Consider the following 18,298-nt stretch of genomic DNA (forward strand, 5'->3'; position numbering starts at 1 on the left):
AGGTCTTGATCACCCGCTGGAGTGCCTTCCTATCACGTGTTGTACAGTTACCGTACCAAACAGTGATGGAGGCGGTAAGGACACTTTCGATAGTGCATCTGTAGAAGCAACTCAGGATTGTGGTGGGCATGCCAAATTTCCTCAGTCTCAGTTACAATGGTAAGTTTAAAAGTTATGTACTCACTTAAGTGTCTGGAATGTTATTCTTGAGGACTTTGCTGGGTGTCTTTTTTTTATCTTGTGACCTGAGTTAAACACAGAAAAAATTATGGACTGAATAAATGTGGAAACTCCCCAAATTCTATTTAAAATATAAAGCTACAATTGCAACAATAGCAAAGTTGCCCTTTTTTGGCACACCTTTGCCAATTACGGGTGGGTCGATACCTAATGTAGTAATTATATCGAATCGATACGTTTAAATACGTCCTTGTCTGTGCTGACACTGGCTAAAAATTTATTCTGCGTTGTGTTCTTTGACATTGGTGAGTGAAGAGGAGACAGTTGCAGTTCTCTTACCAGCCAGAGGGGGCGTTTATTCTCTGTGTACAACATATTAAAATGTACAGCAACCTGAACAAGCTTCATGCACACGTCTCCTTTCCTCAGAAGTCCTGAAGGCGACTGAATCATTCTAAACAAAATATACAAAAAGAGAGAGCCGACATACCTGTGCACAACATATACAATGTACAGCAACCTGAATGAGCTTCATGAGCACGTCTCCTAAAAAAAAAAACAAAAGAAAACCACATGAAAAACGAACTCCCCCAAAACTAGCGTAATTAACAGCAATAACTTTCGTGAGTTGTCTTCAAATGCTGTGCATAATACAGAGAGCACACAATGGCATGAAATGACTCTTATATTCATATTAACACATTCAAACATTGTTGCCACCAGGCTAGCATACCTCTCCTCAGCAGTCCAGACCGCGACTGGAGGAGCGCGCCAGAATGGCAGGAAATGACGTCACAGCGATGTCAAAGTTCACACAACAAAAAAGAATGGAAATAAAATAAAGACTGCCCATAAAAGCGTCCATATAACAACAAATATATACAGTACGTGAGAAAGGAAAAATGATTTATTGGTGAAATTCAATTAACTGAATTAACACATCGGTTACACTTGGACACAGAAGGGCAAAGGATTTGAATGAACGACATTAGAATTATTTTGCACAAGTGACTTTATCTTACTCAAGTAATTGTATTATTTTGTGTATATTGTTACTATGTTATTTATACTATGTTGTATTTTAAACTGTCAAATAAGTTTGTTAAAAAGATATTTTGTTTATTTTGTTTTGTGGAATATTTGTCTCATGTCTGTGTTTTATTCGGATGATAATCGTGACAAATACATTAAAAATACAATCACAAACTCATTCAATGAGCTTGAAAAATGTCTAGTCAAGTATCATTTTATATTCAGTATCGGTATTGTTCATACTGCCCGGTAGTGGTATCGGATCGATGCCCAAATTTTCAGTATTGTCCAACAGGAGGGCTCATGAATATTTTCTAATGCGCACGCGTGACAAGAGACGACGGGTACCACGCTTGCCCAAAATTGTGGGAGGAACCGTGGAATTTTATGATTTATTAAAAGACAGCAGTGTTTTTTAAACGCCACGGACAAAACAAGCACATTTAATGTCCAATATCTTTTTACGAACTACAATCTCGAATAGAGATTGTAGTCTCTATTGTCAAATTCGGCTACATTAGCTATTAGTTATTGCAACTTTTCGGTCGACACACTAACCTAGACGTTGATATGTAGTGGTAGTACATAGTGGGCGAGGCTCGTTGTATCATGTCCTGGTTTGTGTCCTTATCCAGATACAACAATGTGACTTTATTTCATATTCGGAGCTGGGCGGGAGTTGTGAAACAGGTTGACAGCAATGATAAGCACCCGAGTCCGAAGGTTGAGTCACTGCTTGCAGCCGCACAACACGAATGAGCGATTAGCTGCACACACGGCATCGATTCTTGCTGTAGACGACACTAAGGCGAGGGGCCACGAAGGATAAAAACGCTCCCACAATGGGGACTCCGAGGAACGGCATGACGAAGGAAAGTTTTATTCTGTCTGTGGATGTCGGCACGACGTCAATTAAATGCCACGTGTATGACAAGAGGGCAAACATTCGTGGATCTTCCTCCACAGAGGTACAGTATTACCTTCGTCCTTCCTGCTACTATCTGAACACATAACACACTGTAATATCTGTTTTACTGTCTATGTAGGTGCGTCCGCTGTATCCGAAGGCAGGGCATGTGGAGCTTGATCCAGATGCACTGTGGAAAGGCTTAATCTCTGTAGTGAAGGGGGCAGTGCAAGGTACTGTTGGACCCAATTGTTCTCTTGCAAGAACTATCAAAATACTGATGCGGGGAATGTTCATAGGCACACTTTGTTGTGACCCATGCAGGGTAGAAAAGCTCACTAACACTTGTGTGTATCTTTCACAAGAGAACTAAATAGTGGACATAGATAGCATACCCTTACTTTTATGTTGATGTTTTACAATCATAACTAGTTAGTACGTTCAGTTTAGCACCATGGCAAAGCAAACATTTTTCCAAAAACGATCTATTATCATGTTCATCATGTGTTCCATCGTCAAACCATCACAGTTTTTCAAAATAGCGGAACAGGCAACATTTTTGACAAGGCTTACATAGATAGCATACACTCTTATGTTGTTGTTTTTTTACAGTTACTGTATAACTAGTTTGTCAATCCAGTTTAGCAGCATGGCAAAGCACATTGTCAGTAGTCATGCCAGAATCGCAGTGTATCACATGACTGTTGTTACCACTCTAATTAGTTTTTAAGAAGCTAAAACGTCTTGAGCACTATCTATTCCATGAGGCTTTTCCACACGTAATTTTCCCCACGGTAAGATAGTATAATTGAAATAATCTGTTCCAACGTTAAAACATTGCCTGAACAGCTAAATAAGGTAAAATGGTAAATAAATGGTCTTTTCACTTGTGTAGCGCTTTTCCACCTCCAAGGCACTGAAAGCGCTTTCTCACTGTTAGCACATTTACCTACTGATGACGCAGCATCAGGAGCAACTAGGGGTTCGGTATCTTGCCCAAGGATACCTCGACATGATCAGGGGAGGACGGAGGATTGAGGCCGCAACCTTCAGATTGGCCGACGACCACTCTAACCCCTGAGCCATGCCGCCCCATAAGGTTAACCATATTTAGCTGTTCAAGTAATATTTGAACATTCTTAACTGTCATACAAGTGTAAATGTAAGTAAACCACAGTTAATAAAATGTAGAAACTATAAAATGTGTACTCACCCATGTCTTTGATGCCACGCTTGGCAAACGGTGATGAGCGTATGGGGGCAGGCGATGGACACCCCCCTTTTAGATCCTCACTAGACTGACGTCTCATTAAAATTTCTGATGTCTCAATTACAGTTCGAGCCCTTAAATTGGAACTTTAGAAATTCCATTATACAGTAATTCCTTGTTTATCGCGGTTAATTGGTTCCAGACCCAACCGTTAAAAGTGAATTTCTGTGAAGTGGGATTCCTTATTTATAAATGAAATGTTATAGCATGGGAGTTATAGCATTAAAAAACCTGTTTGTGACTTAAATACGGTTTGTAACATTATTAGAGCCCCCTAGACATGAAATAACACCCCTATAGTCACCTTTAAATTCATATTACCCAATAAAATAAACATAACAGAAAATAAGCCATTTAAGACATAAATAAGACTTGCTTATGTGTTGCAATAAATGTGTTCAGGTGCTAGTAGAGCACAGTGGCAGGCGGACAGGAAGTGACGTCGGGGGTTTAGAGCTGAGTTTTATCTTGGCGTGGGTTAAGGCCACAGTAGCCCATGTTTTTATTAGGGATTTTTATTAGGGGTTACAGTGCCTGTTGTGAAACCTGCAATAAAAGCCTGTTGTTTTCGGCGATCAAATCTAATGCTTGTGTAGCACACCGAACACTACAGTAACATTAGCGACACCTAGTGACCCATGTAGATGCCTTATATATGTATTTTAGTCGGTTTAACCATTTTTATGCTTAATTTAGGCAAAAAAATGCTTCAATTTGCATATTTTCGGTTGGTTTTGTGGTTGTATTCAACCACAAGACAGCATGGTTTATTAAACAATCTAATTTTTGAAAAGTGTGATAGTGAAGCCGCAAAATTCAAAGCGTGAAGTGGCGAGGGACGACTGTATATAAAAATTGATTAGAAAATAAACAAGGTGTTTTGTTTGTGTTTTTAATTCAGATGCAGGAGTCCAAATGCGTCAGATGAAGGCGCTCGGCATCTCTACTCAGCGAGCCACCTTCACCACATGGGACAGGTGACCTTAGAGAATCTTGCCACTCTTAATTTCCTTGTCTGGTTCGTACTCGCATTGTTTCTTTTCAAATTCTCAGGAGAACTGGTGTTCCTTTCCATAATTTTATCACCTGGCAGGACCAGAGAGCAGCAGACTTAGTGAGGTCCTGGAACAAATCTTGCACTATGAAAGTGAGTCTCCTTCTGCATCTGTAATTTCTTCTTATTAAAAAGTGACTTCAGCAAATAGAGAGTTGAGTTAGTGGAACCAGAACATTACTGACAATGAACCGCTTGGTTTCTCGCTGCCCTCAGGCGATCCACGGTGTGATGAAGATTCTCTACTTCCTGACCAGGCAGAAGCGGTTACTTTCAGCAAGTCTGATTATCTTCTCCACTCAACATGTCACCTTCCGCCTTGTCTGGGCTCTGAGACACTACAAACAGGTGAGTGTATGTGTCGGAGAGAGTTACAACAATGATACACTGAGTGGTAAACCCTACTCATGTTTGTGCCGGTCGAAACCTACAGTTAAATTGACTTTGACAAGTTACTGATTTTGTAAACATTACTTACATAATAAAAAAAAAAGAACTTAAACTGTAAATGATGACTAAGATAAACACCATACCCCCACTGGACACTTCCTCAGGGATACCTGCACAATCTACTGTGATCCAATGCAATTACAGCTAAAGATGCTCGATATTGGCTTTCTTACCGATATACTGATATCAACCGATATGGATATAGGCACCAGCTCTTTCTTCAAACCAACGCCAGGTCACATTTTGTGTAATGAATGAAAACGTTATGCTTCTTCCGCCGTGATGCCACCAGATGCATTTCACAAATAAACAGTGTGCAAAATAAATCAAATACTGGAATATTTAATGTAAGGTATTGAAAAAGTGCCACATTTATTTTGTTCATTTAAGTTTCAACAAAAGCCACGTAAAAAATCGTCAATTAATTTAACACGTTCTCCTGCTATCAACAAGTAAGGCAGGTTAGCTTTAATAAAATCAATTGAAATAATGCTGGTAACTATACAATTTGGAAAGTTGCACATGTGCATGTGGCACAAACACCTGTATAAGAACCAAGTAAAGTGAAAAGTATGAAACTCTGTACTAATACGATCAGTGATATTATAAACTGGGCTCATTCATCACATCACTTTCATTGGAAATTGCTACAATCCAAAGGCGAAACTTGGAAATAATTCCACATCGCGGACATACTGATAGCAAGCTTGCTGTTGTGTGGAGCACATTTCAAAAACCGATACCGATCTTATTTGCGTGCCAATATCATCCAATTAGCAGTCAGCCATTAGTATTGGTCATTTCTAATCACATCCCTATTTGCAGCCAAATATTAGAAACCAATTTTCCTTTAAACAATATTCAACAATTATATATATTTCTTATTTAGATTTAAAAAACAATCACATATAATGATTCAAGGCAAGTAATTGTGCAGAAGAGAAAAAGAAGCCTAGTGGACTTATCGATAATGGGTTCATGGTAAACAACTGTATGGTACATGTCATATTTTAAAGCGCATGCAGAGGTAGATAAAGTTGACCACTTATGATACTTCAAAATACAGCTGCTACCATCTTGTGGCGTTAATAATAAAAAATAATACATCCAGAGGTTGTCTACAGCCATAGCTGTTCGTACCGATTGGAGATAATTGATTAATTTGATGATTTCCTGTGGGTGTTTCTTTAATCTAAGGTTGCTCAAGCTGTGGCAGAAGGAAACTGCTGCTTTGGAACAGTTGACACCTGGCTCTTGTTTAAACTGACGAAAGGTAGGTTTGGGGTTTCTACATAAATCTGACAAGTGAACCACCTCTCTGTAGGATTCCCTAAACTGAGTGCAGTGGGTTGCATAATGTAGAGTTCAGCAGTCGTTCAAGATAGAGGAAGTGCTTATCCTCTCTACATTCTTGGGAAATGTGTCAAATGATCAAATCATCTTTGTGTCACATGATCTCTCCTAGGACTGACTCATGCCACAGACTACTCAAATGCAAGTGCAACGGGGATTTTTGACTCTTATCAGGTCTCGTGCTTCCACAATATGTCAATTATTTTTTATCTGTGTGGTGAGTTTCTTTTTGATCCTTGTTTTAATTTCCTGTTCACAGATGTGTTGGAGTGAGTTTCTATGTTCTCTGGTCTCCCTGCCTCTCTCCATTTTCCCAAAAGTGGAAAATACAGAGTGAGTAGATTAATCTACTTTGCTATTTGTCTCAAATCACATTAGATACACTTGCAAAAAGTAATGAAGTTCATTACAAAAGCTGTGTCCAAAATTCAGCATTTCCAAAGATAATACTGGCTGATACTGTCATAAAGGTATTCATTTAACCTCTTAACTACACAAGAGTCAAAATATTAGACACCGCTCTCGGTATGGTGTTATTATGTACTGGTATGTAGGGACGGGGATGATCTGATCTAGTATTGGTACCAGTGTAATTCACCTATCAGAAATTTTCAATACCACCGGCGGGTATTTCTGATCCATGAGCCCTGTCTGCTTCCGTGTTTAACATACCCAAAAGAGCATCAGCGAACGTGGCTGTTTCCACACATGCACTGCAGCCATCCTCACTGGCACTGCACACATACCCGGTGCGTTCACGGCCACACAAAATAGTTAGACATCACAACCTCTTAACACTACACAAAATTTCTAGGTCGCTACAATATTATAATTGCCTGAAGAGAGGAGTTTATCACAGCCTCAAATAAAAACAACAATGATGTAGCAACCGAGAAGTTATGCGAGATGTTAAGAGTTCTGTGTTATGCGACTGTCCTTGAAGCCATGAAGGCGTCAGGCTCAGCGCTGCATGTGTGGAGACGGCTACATTTGCTGATATTCTTTTGGCGTGGTTGCGACCGACCGTAACCTTTTTGTACACTAAAGCAATGGTTAATTGACCACCTCCTCGGCTTTGTTAATGTTATTAAAGCAAACAGCGCTCTGATATGGGAATAGTATTGGTAATGACTCAATACCAATATTATTCCGATACTATCGGCAGATATCTAAATTCAACAATCAGATCGGTGAAAAAATATGGATTGGCGCATCCCTACATGTATGATGGTATATATAAGTATGATATCATACACCACTGCAAACTCCAACCACAATAATAAACATATTTTTGAGGCAATACCTCTTTGACAGTGGCAATCAAAATTCAGTATCCTTGTCTTTGTAAAGGCAGAATTATGAGATTGCATGTATAGCATTGGTGCATGCATTATTACATTGATTATGTATTTGCTGCAGTTGTCCGCGTTTTTTTTTTTTTTTTTTGGTTATCGCAGACAAGTGCCCGTGGAAAGGAACAACTTACAAAGCAACTCACCTCAGCACAGTACAGTTGTGATTCTTAGTAGAAAGTGTGAGATAATGTGTTTGCTTTCATCCTCCTGATGCATACCAGCCATGAATTTGGTTTCACAGACCCGTCCATATTTGGAGTATCCATTCCCATTATGTCAGTGGTGAGTTGGCATCACGGCCTCTGTTATCTATATGATTATGATAACGATTTAATGCTTCTTGGCATTTTTTTTTATCAGTGTCTGCGTTGTCCTCGCGTGACACTGTTACCTGACACATTACTATGAAATCCTCCACTGCTGTAGATGGCGGACCAACAGGCCGCCATGTTTGGAGAGTGCTGTTTCAATGCCGGTGATGTGAAGATCACCATGGGAACAGGAACCTTCATGGACATAAACACCGGCAGCAAACCTCACACGTCCTTGGCTGGTAAAGTAAAATACATGCATGTAAAATGTGCCACACTGTAGTGTACTTTTCATGTCCGGTCTGCCTCTTCTCTGTAGGTCTCTATCCAGTGGTGGGGTGGAAGACAGGCTCAGAGTTGGTCTATCTGGCTGAGGGCAACGCAGCAGATACTGGAACTGCCATTAGATGGGCCCAGGAACTGGGTAAGTGATGAGGAGTGTTATACATGATATCATTTTCTTAATCATTTGATATATCAAGTATAATAATAGGGTTAGGTTACACTGTTTAATTGCCCATGTTATTAAAGGGGACATATAGAAAACTGACATTTTATGCTTGAATGCTGGTATACACATAGTTGGGTCTCTGGAGTGCCTGGCATTCTTTGTTGCATTTAGTGTGGGACTATTTGAAAGCCCTGACCTTAACCTCATGAAACACTTTTGCCACAATCTGGAACAGAGACTGTGAACCAGCAGGTCCAACATCGGACCAACCTCACAAATGTTCTTCTGGAGGACAAAAAACATCCCAGACAGACCAGGGGCCCATTGCACAAAAGTAGGATTCGGATATCCAGGGTAAATGACGCAAAACAAGAGCATCTAGGCTTAATTGGTTGCACAAAGCCCCTGCCAGGATTAGCAGACATGGATTAATCAAGCCAGGTGCACATACACGGCTTCCTTAAATAGACCCCGCTATCGATCAGTCGCCGATTCACCATGGCAACGAGAGCGGCGTCCTTTCCCCCCGACAGAAGCGGAAATCCTCCGAGGCTTACGAGGAGGCACATGAGCAAATAAAAAAGAAAGGCAATGCCGCCACAGTCATACAACAAAGACAGAAAGGGTGGCAAAGTATTGCAGATTACTGCAATACTTTGTGCGTAAGTGGTGCGCAAATACACATTCAATGCTCCACTGAAACCATCATAATGAAAAATTTAAGTCAGTTTTAAACAAATATGGGAACCACTCAAAAAGGATTAGTGTTCAGTGTTTAAATGATTTTAGAGTAGGCCTACACATGCTCGCTGCACATTTATTTGTTGAATTTTGGTTTTGTAACTGATAACATTTAAAATGATGACAATTTTTACAAGTTTATAAGCTGTGTAATGTTTTATGGCTCCAGACTTTTTCCTTCCTGGAAGAGGAGGCAAAATGACTCTTTTGATGCTATAGGTTGCTGACCCCTGAACTAGATGCTTCATAGAACAACTGCAAGATACAGTAATGAAATGAGGAGGGGAAAAAAATATGATTGCAGATATAACTAACAAAAATCAAGAAAAGTTTTGTTTCGAGAAATGGACATTCATTTTTTTCAAACATTCAAAGCTGTATAGTTTGAAGCCCTATTCAACCATTGTGCTGTCAGACCGAGGAAGCTAACAGGACTAACATCACACGTCTATAAATCAGTAGTAAAACTTGTCTTTATTTCCATCTATCAGTGTATGCAGGAGTGTGGCGATGTCGTATTTTGCTGGAAAACGCATCCGAAAAATAGTGGCGGCTCGGAAGTACAAACCGTGGCTCCAAGTGGTTAATGCCAACAATGGTAAAGGGCTGGTCACCCAGCGTGGCTAGCTTTGTGGCTGCTTCTGTGTTTACGAAGCTGGCACGTAGGCTTTCAAAACACCGTCATAGCGATGCTGGCATTTCAGTTGATAAGGTTTGATGTGTTTAAGGTCAATGTTTTTTCCCTCCTCGCGGTTTGCAGAACATATGGTGCAAATAGCATGCAAAATGTCTTCCACAGTAAATGTAGTCTCACACAATCAACACCATGATTGTTTACAATTGGGCTCATCAGAGGTGGTGAAGCGACGACGGGCTGTTTGCAAACGCAGCGCGTCACAGAAAAGGAGTGCTTGATTTGCTCACCTCAGCCCAGTATCACACCACAGTATGGGTATTCTCCCCTCATTGGAGTGGTGTGGTGAAGTGGAGGCGTGGAAAGGGCGAAAACTGAGGGGAAGTTGCATACGTACGCTTCTACTCAAGGTGGATCTATGCAACACAAATTGCATCAATGTATGCGTACGCCACTTTGTACAGTATAACTCTGATTACTGTAAATTCTGGTGTATAAGCTGCACCCACTAGGGGAAAAAAACAGATTTGTACATTTATAAGCCGCACCGTACTATAAGCCGCACGTGTCCATGTCATAAAATGGCATATTGTGGCACGCACGAGTCCGTGAGCACCAGGCAGCTCTGTATTGGAAATTGCAGGAGGTCATGACTCAATTTAACAGTCTGGCTAATGGTGTCATCTTACAAAGAATGCTAAAATCATCACACAGGAACTTAACACTCAAAAGATATACCGCCTAAATATATATACATGTACCAATACGAGTTTAAAATGGGGGGGGGGAATTAAAGTTTTCCCATAATGCATTGCATCTGACCAAAGCATTTCATTGGAGGACAAGCGGCTTCGAAAATGGATGGACGTTTATACACCGGAAACTGCGGTTTGTCCATACGCACATTTTGCGTTTCCTTTAGCCATAATTTTACGCACACTTTTACGCACAGTGGAAGCTGTAATAGCTATTAAGGGGAACAACTCAATATGTTTTTCTATTTGGTCCTCCAAATGTACATTATGTACACTACACCCATGGTTGTGGGTGTGGTCTGCCACATTGTGATGAAATGCATTCTGGACAAACAACTTTTAAATTAAGCAGCCATCCGCCTTGTAAATCAACCACCTAGATGTGTTTTCGCAGATCTCTTCTCTGACGTGGAGGATACAAGCACCATGGCTTACAGCGTCAGTGACTCAGATGGTGTGTGTTTCGTCCCGTCTTTCAGCGGCCTGCAGGTACATGTTTGCATGTGAATAGAATCATTTCTGTAGTATGCAAACATGTTAATTATATCCACAAGCATTTGTGTACAATTTGAAACGCTGGGTTATCTGTAGATTTTTAGCATATTGAGATTGACAGCAAATTTTGATATCTAAACTTGTCAATGCATAACATTTTTTTGGTGTCATTTTGTTTTCTCTGCTCCCTTTTGTGAAGTGGCCTTTGTAAGTGCTCATCATGAATGTTAATATTCAAAGTAGTGTTTAGATACCATGAAAAAAGTACTAGCATTCATGTTGCTTGACTATTACTTGTTTGGTATTGTTGAAATGATAGGCTCCTCTGAATGACCCCAAAGCTTGCGCTTCCTTCATGGGCCTCAAACTTTCCACCACCAAATGTCATCTGGTGCGTGCCATTCTGGAATCTATTGCGTTCAGGTGAGTCTTTTTGACTTGTTGAGTAGTCTGAAACACTTCTTTCGCAAGTGGCATTCTCTCTCATATGTGTTCCTTGCAGAAACAAGCAGCTATATGATACGATGCTAAGAGAAACCAACATTCCCATTACCAAGATCAGGTAGAGTACATTAATAGTGCCTCCTCTGTATTTCATCTCAGTAGCCGATATCCCGTCAACAAGCTTGGGTATGCGCCAAGAAACAGGGCGTAAGAGCTCTACAGCCTGCCTCTGTTAATGTAGATTAGCTTTTGCTGGCCATGAATGGTGTGTTTCTCTGATTACAGCACAGTAAACCGCAATGTGGCTGAGTGCACTTTCCTTGTTTGCATCTCAGGGTGGACGGCGGGGTTTCCTCTAATGACTTCATCATGCAGCTCACTGCAGACCTGTTTGGTAGGAAGGTAGCAAGATGCCGGCACCGTGAAATGTCCTGTCTGGGGGCTGCTTTTGTAGCCGGGCTTGCCGTGGGTAAGAATTAACAGGAATACTTACACTATATGTAGTTTGGGGGGAAAATATCTTGTAACAATGTAAAACAAGCAGCTTTATCAGAAATTTAGTTGAAACAATCACACACACAAAACACTATGTACTGCATGCAACACTATCGCAGCTTACTTTGATTTATCAATAGTCGATCATAGGTCACACACACACCATCAAACAACCATCAAACTCACATGTGCACCTGTGGATAATCTAGTCTCCAATTAACCTGACCTCCTGTTTTTTTGGGAGGAAACTAGACCAGCTGTGACCATCGTTGCCCACACAGCCACAGGGAGGGAGGACTTGCAATTCAAACCCATCACCTGACTGTGAGGCAGAAATGCTAACTACTATTACTCCACATATTGCCCCAATAGTTCATATTTGTCAGCATACCTCGGTTTGATTAATTTGTTCCAAAAGGTTACAGGAAAACCGAAACGGCAATTTTTCCCCATAGGTAATCATGTAAATCCATTTAATCCATTCCAGACACTCACAAATATGAACAAAAATACATTTTAAAGAGAATAAGGGTCTGTTTCTGTCCCTAGCTTCCGGAAGGCCTCACCGCAAACTAGCTCATTTGCGTGTCACTGTAAACTACTGGGCTGAAGTGTGGAGTTTGTCAGCAATAAAAAAAAAAAAAAATCAATAATAATAAAATAAAATCGTCAAATTAACTGGTAAAGTTGCCAGCTTCTGGAAAAATAAATGAGGGGAACCTTGTAGACAGGGCCAACCAACCTGTTTTGTTTTTTTTTTTGCCTTTTAATTGTGTGAAAGAAATGAACTATTTGACACGAACACAAACCTGATTTTAATTTGATGCCTGTTTTAGAGTAATACTAATACATGGGAAGTTAATTGTTTAATCATATATATTTTTGGTTAAAAAGCAGAATAAAATAATTATAGTATCTTTTTTTTATAAAAATCTGTCCTGCTTAATATAAAACAGTATAAACTGAGTGTCCAGGTTTATGATCGCGCAGGTGTATCCAACTTCCAGCACTATTAAAGGAATAGTTCGGATTTTTTGACATGACGTTGTATGACATCCCCATTAGCATTGTAGTCCATTAACAGCAACTTAACCCCCCCCACTTGGTCTCCTAAGACCAGTTCTGGTCAGATTTCAGTGATGAAGAACGTAGTTCCGCTTAGTTGCTGAGGACAATTAAGTAAAGAGTTTGGCTTCTCAAAACAATATGCGTTTAAAAGATTAAAACATTTGCATCACAAGCTAAACTCTACTTAATTGTCCCCAGCAACTAAGCGGAACTACGTTCTTCATTACAGAAATCTGACCAGAACTGGACTTAGGAGACCAGGTGGGGGGGGGGTTTGTCGCTGTTATTGGACTACAATGTTGATGGGGATGTCATACAACTTCATGTCAAAAAATCCGAACTATGCCTTTAAAGATACTTTGACAAAAAGAAAGGAGAGGTGAGCTACTTGTTTTATGTGAATGCCAACATTTCAATTGTGCTTTATTTACAAAGCACATCGCCACTCTAACAGTGTGCTCGTGGTCTTTATGCTATTTTGTGATCATTTGTCATTAGATACAGACATCATGTCTCAATTGAACAGTTTTAGAGTTGAAGCAAATATTCTTTGGTGAGCTACTCAACCGATCAGAGGACGAGCTCACGCACTACCTGTTAAGATCCCGTGATAGCATCACTATTTTAAAGCCGGACACACTACGTGTTTATGTTGAACAACTTAGACACACAACTAGCGTTTTGAAGGCAAGACATAATTATTATAATGGTGACAAGAGAGCAAGGTTAAGTAAAAAAAATAAAAAATAAAAAAAGTTAGTACGTACCCCGTGAACGCGACAGCCATCGTAATTTCCCTGTAGGACAAAAGCGAGCTACAAACGAACCACATCGCTTATTCGTTTTAAACACAAAATGTCAGTGTGGTTTAAAAACCAAAAAAGTGGAGCCAGGCAAAATGTGTAAACGAAGATGGTTGAATAGTCAAACTTCAACGCGAGTCAAATGTGAGCGATAACACACGCTGGCATCGATAGGCTTAGACTGTGACAAGTTGTTGTCAATTGACTACACATTTATTTATTTATTTGTATTATTTATTTGTATTAATGTCTCTTCTGTTGTTGTTGCTTTATTTATTTATTTATTAATTTATTGGTATATATGGTATATATTGACAATAAAACTCTCTTGAATCTTGGATTTCACAGACTATTTTTAATTCTCACCGTAATAAGACGTCACTGGTCAACTCCATACGGAACACGTACTTTTATCTGGTTGCACATGTGCGACTAGATAGCTCCCAATAGCCACAACATGATTTTGCAGCAGCAGATACACCAACAGAAAGAGTAGTGTTGATTGTGGTCACAAAAAGGCTGGTAACTGTGCAGCAACTCCAACAAGATGAGAGAGCTCAATCTAACAGTCCTCAATCAAACAGTCCTAACACAGTCATGGTCACTTTGTTTTCTATAAATATTGGCCCGGATAATGACTTGAAACATTTCAACATCCTATTCTTAGTCATGCAGACTGTCTGACGAGACAAAACTAAGCAGGGCCTGTGAACTGCTTCCCTATTCATTATTCATGCGATGTAATTTGATTGTTAGACCGCCATAATTCAATCCAACACAGGCGATGGATGCGTTGTGGTAGGTGCGGATGGCTAAATGAATTATGGTTTAAGTCAATTTGTCAACATGAGCTGCCCTTTATGACTGGTGGTGTGAAAGAAAATCCAAAGGGCCAACCCAGAGTGCTCTACTCATCTTCATCTACTGTCCATTCAGGCTACTGGAAAACCCGGGAAGAGCTGAAGAAGCTGCAGAGCGCAGACAATGTGTTTTGTCCCAAAGGACTCTTCGGTGACAGTGCTAGTTCCCAGTACACACTCATCCTCCAGAGCTGGGAAGGGGCCCTCCGGCGCTCCATGAACTGGTACAAGAAGCCTTGACACCGGATCCTCTTCCAGACTAATAGCACTTTGTTGTTATGTACACTTGGAAACAAAAGAGGGACCATTTTGACACGTCACAATTGGGACCATGTGATCAATTTCTCTCATAGGTTCTCTCAGGTTTACAGATGTTGCTACACGGAGGTACTAACGTTTGAAATGTTTAACAGTGTTTTCATGAAGAAACGCACCCTTTTCAACCAAATCCCACATTAGACACACCAGTCCCTTTCAGGTGGTGGGAAAGGAACATCACTTGACACCAGGTACACCTTGGCTTTGTACAATCTGAGCACACTCAATAGGTCCGTCCTCACATTAAAGCACCCACAGCAGGGGTCACCAACGTTTTTCCGTGTGAGAGCTACTTTTACAAAATGAAAATGGCCAAGAGCTACTCATTTTTGTAACATTTATTTTCAGAGCTTATTTTAAACCCAAACAAAGCGAATATGCTTGTTTTACCAGAACATTAACAAAATGCTGGTGTCCACAACTCACATTTTGTATTTCAGAATGCATTTATTTCTACTGTTCTTTCATTATTAACTGAAAACCTGAATGAAAAGCAGGCTTGCGGGCACCTCATGTGGTCTGGGGGGGCTACCTGGTGCCCGCGGGTACCACGTTGGTGACCTCTGACCTACAGCATGCTTGTATGTAAAAATGTGACCTCCATCACTGTTGCTAGACCAGTAAGATGATTGTCTGACATTATAATATTATATTATTATTATTATTAGCAAAGCAAATTTTTGCCCATGACAATTGACTGGAATATGGGGAACTCTAAATTGTCAGTTTCCTGAATGGTGGAAAAAAAAAACAAACCTGAATGTCTTTTACATGCCGTGTTTAGTTTGTGTACTAACCATCATTTGCTGTGCCTTTATCTGTGCGTCTTCTGGATTGCCTGGTATTGACTTGAGTTGTTTTAATTTACTTAACATTCCCTTAACATCTGAATGCAGATTTATATCTATAGCATATTATTGTCATGACAGAGCATCATGAAACCCAGTGCGGTCGTCTGTTAATGTAAAAGCAGAACGTGATGTAATATCAGCTCGCTTTAACAGAATTTGGGCTGTTGGGAGCCAGTGGCTTCAGCGTGTGTCTGCACATCACTGCGTTATTGTGCTCTCAAACGCAACAAGCAAGCATGACACTGACCTCACATGCCCTCGCATACACGCTCTTCACTTGTGGTGATGGTGGTTTGTGTAGGATGACTGCAATATAAAAATGTGTGTACATGTTTACAGCACAATAAATGTTTGTATTTGTCTTGTATGCTTTTTAATAAAATCCAATACAACGGGCTGCATCACATATTCTGAGGTATCAATTGAGCATTATGGTACTATTGTACTTTGTAGTGGTTCATTACCTTTTTAGACATAATTACGGCGCTCATCATATGTTGACATTTCATATTAAGGCCTATCATGAAACAGTACTATGCAAAAGTCATAGGCCAGTATGTCTGTGGTTACCATATAGAACTAGAGTGTCGCACTGTAGAGCAGATCACCATCATAACAAAATTATTTTTAAAAATATATAAATTGTGGCGAGTGAAATTCAAATTTTCGATGCTCATCTCTGTACTTTTTGTCAAATTCCAGCCTGGCGTTCCTCTCCCTCTTGCTAATGAGTAGTTTGCATCTTCTGGTGTAGCCACTGCACTTTTATTCCTGAAGTGTTATGTGAACAGTAGCTCGCGATACCTTCAATCCTGTCCTCTGCAGGTCATTGCTGATGTCACTAACAGTTGTTTAAGGATCTTTCTTTACAGCTCTCATAATCTTTCTCTCATCACCTGCTGATGTGCTCCTTGGTCTACCTGTTGGACGTCTGTTGTTAGTTAGTACACCAGTGATTTCTTTCTTCTTCCAAATGGTTGTATCGGCTATGACCAATGTTTGCACAATGGTTCTGATTGATTTTCCATCTTCTGTCAGATTCACAATTGCTTGTTTTTCAACCTGTTTTTCACAGCGCTGTGTTTTTCATGTTGTTTTCACCTCTACGTGCAGTCTACACAGGCAAAACCTAACCTACCCTATGTAATTTTTTTTCATGGGACCCATTATTCTTGGCTGATATATATTTAAAAAAAGGACCCATAAAATCCCCTTAGTTTACACAAAAACATTTTTTACTTACTTTTTGAAGAGAACATGTGTCACTCGTGAAACTTACAGAGAATGAGACACCTTCTCTAAGGAGACTGGATGTGAGAGTGCATTGGTGGAGCCCTAGCAGAACCTCCAGGTACAGTAGTGTGAAAAAGTGTTTGCCCCCTTCCTGATGTCATTTTTTTTTTTTTTTTTGCATCATCAAACAAATTTAAATATTAGTCAACGACAAAACAACTGAACACAAAATCCAGTTTTTAAATTAAACTTTTTATTAAGGGAGAAAAAAAATCCAAACCTACATGGTCCTGTGTGAAAAAGTGATTGTCCCCTAAACCTAATAACTGGTTGGGCCACCCTTAGCGTTGCAATGACTCTCTTAGGAGGAGCGCTGTGGAGGAATTTTGGCCCACTCATATTTGCAGAATTGTTGTAATTCAGCCACATTGGAGGGTTTTCCAGCATGAACCACCTTTTTAAGGATTCAGGTCAGGACTTTGACTAGGCCACTCTAAAGTCTTCATTTTGTTTTTAGCCGGCAATCAGAGGTGGACTTGCTAGTATGTTTTGGATCATTGTCCTGCTGCAGAACCCAAGTTGGTTTGAGCTTGAGGTCACAAACAGCAGTGGTTTTTGTCTTGGAACTCTGCCATGCAGGCCGTTTTTGCCCAGTGTCTTTCTTATGGTGGAGTCATGAACACTGACCTTAACTGAGGCAAGTGAGGTCTGCACTTCTTTGGATGTTGTTGTGGGGTCTTTTGTGACCTCTTGAATGAGTCGTCGCTGCACTCTTGGGATTAATTTTGGTTGGCCGGACACTCCTGGGAAGGTTCACCACTGTTCCATGTTTTCGCCATTTGTGGATAATGGCTCTCACTGTGGTTCGCTGGAGTGCTAAAGCTTTAGAAATGTTTTTTTAACATTTTCCAGACTGATCGATCTCAATTACTTTTTATCTCATTTGTTCCTGAATTTCTTTCCGCATGATGTCTAGCTTTTGAGGATCTTTGGTCTACTTCACTTTGTCAGGCAGGTCCTATTTAAGTGACTTCTTGATTGAGAACATATGTGGCAGTAATCAGGCCTCGGTGTGGATACAGAAATGTAACTCAGGTGTGATAAAGCACAATTAAGTTCTGTTTGAACTTTTTTCACTTTTTCACACAGGGCCATGTAGGTTTGGATTTTTTTTGCTCTCCCTTAATAATAAAAACTGTCAATCAAAAGCTGCATTTTGTGTTCAGTTGTGTTGTCAT

At 40.2% G+C, this 18,298-nt stretch overlaps 2 protein-coding genes across 9 annotated transcripts in view; one reads left to right on the plus strand and one right to left on the minus strand.

Annotated features, from left to right (window-relative positions):
- LOC129170587 (polyamine-transporting ATPase 13A3-like) overlaps positions 1-945 on the minus strand; it is a 48,971-nt gene extending 48,026 nt beyond the window's left edge. For 6 of the 8 annotated variants that reach the window (XR_008566654.1, XR_008566651.1, XR_008566650.1 and 3 more), the window contains exons 1-3: positions 914-933; positions 671-726; positions 185-245 (exon numbers count right to left, since the gene is read on the minus strand). The gene's annotated coding sequence lies outside the window, so the exon portion shown is untranslated. Of the gene's footprint in view, positions 1-184; positions 246-670; positions 727-913 lie in introns of those variants that run through there. The other 2 variants (XR_008566652.1, XR_008566653.1) reach the window with 2 other exon arrangements.
- A 631-nt stretch (positions 946-1,576) lies between these two features.
- Positions 1,577-16,188, plus strand: gk5 (glycerol kinase 5). The gene is made up of 16 exons (XM_054758376.1): positions 1,577-2,180; positions 2,259-2,352; positions 4,291-4,366; positions 4,443-4,536; positions 4,660-4,791; positions 6,091-6,166; positions 6,359-6,420; positions 6,506-6,579; positions 7,823-7,883; positions 8,028-8,154; positions 8,232-8,336; positions 10,888-10,982; positions 11,308-11,411; positions 11,491-11,550; positions 11,768-11,901; positions 14,735-16,188. The coding sequence occupies exons 1-16, from the start codon at positions 2,055-2,057 to the stop codon at positions 14,896-14,898; spliced, it is 1,584 nt and encodes a 527-aa protein (XP_054614351.1). The 5' UTR covers positions 1,577-2,054; the 3' UTR covers positions 14,899-16,188.
- The last annotated feature ends 2,110 nt before the right edge of the window (positions 16,189-18,298 follow it).

Source organism: Dunckerocampus dactyliophorus, chromosome 2 (genome assembly GCF_027744805.1).
Source record: "Dunckerocampus dactyliophorus isolate RoL2022-P2 chromosome 2, RoL_Ddac_1.1, whole genome shotgun sequence".
Lineage (NCBI taxonomy): Eukaryota > Metazoa > Chordata > Actinopteri > Syngnathiformes > Syngnathidae > Dunckerocampus > Dunckerocampus dactyliophorus.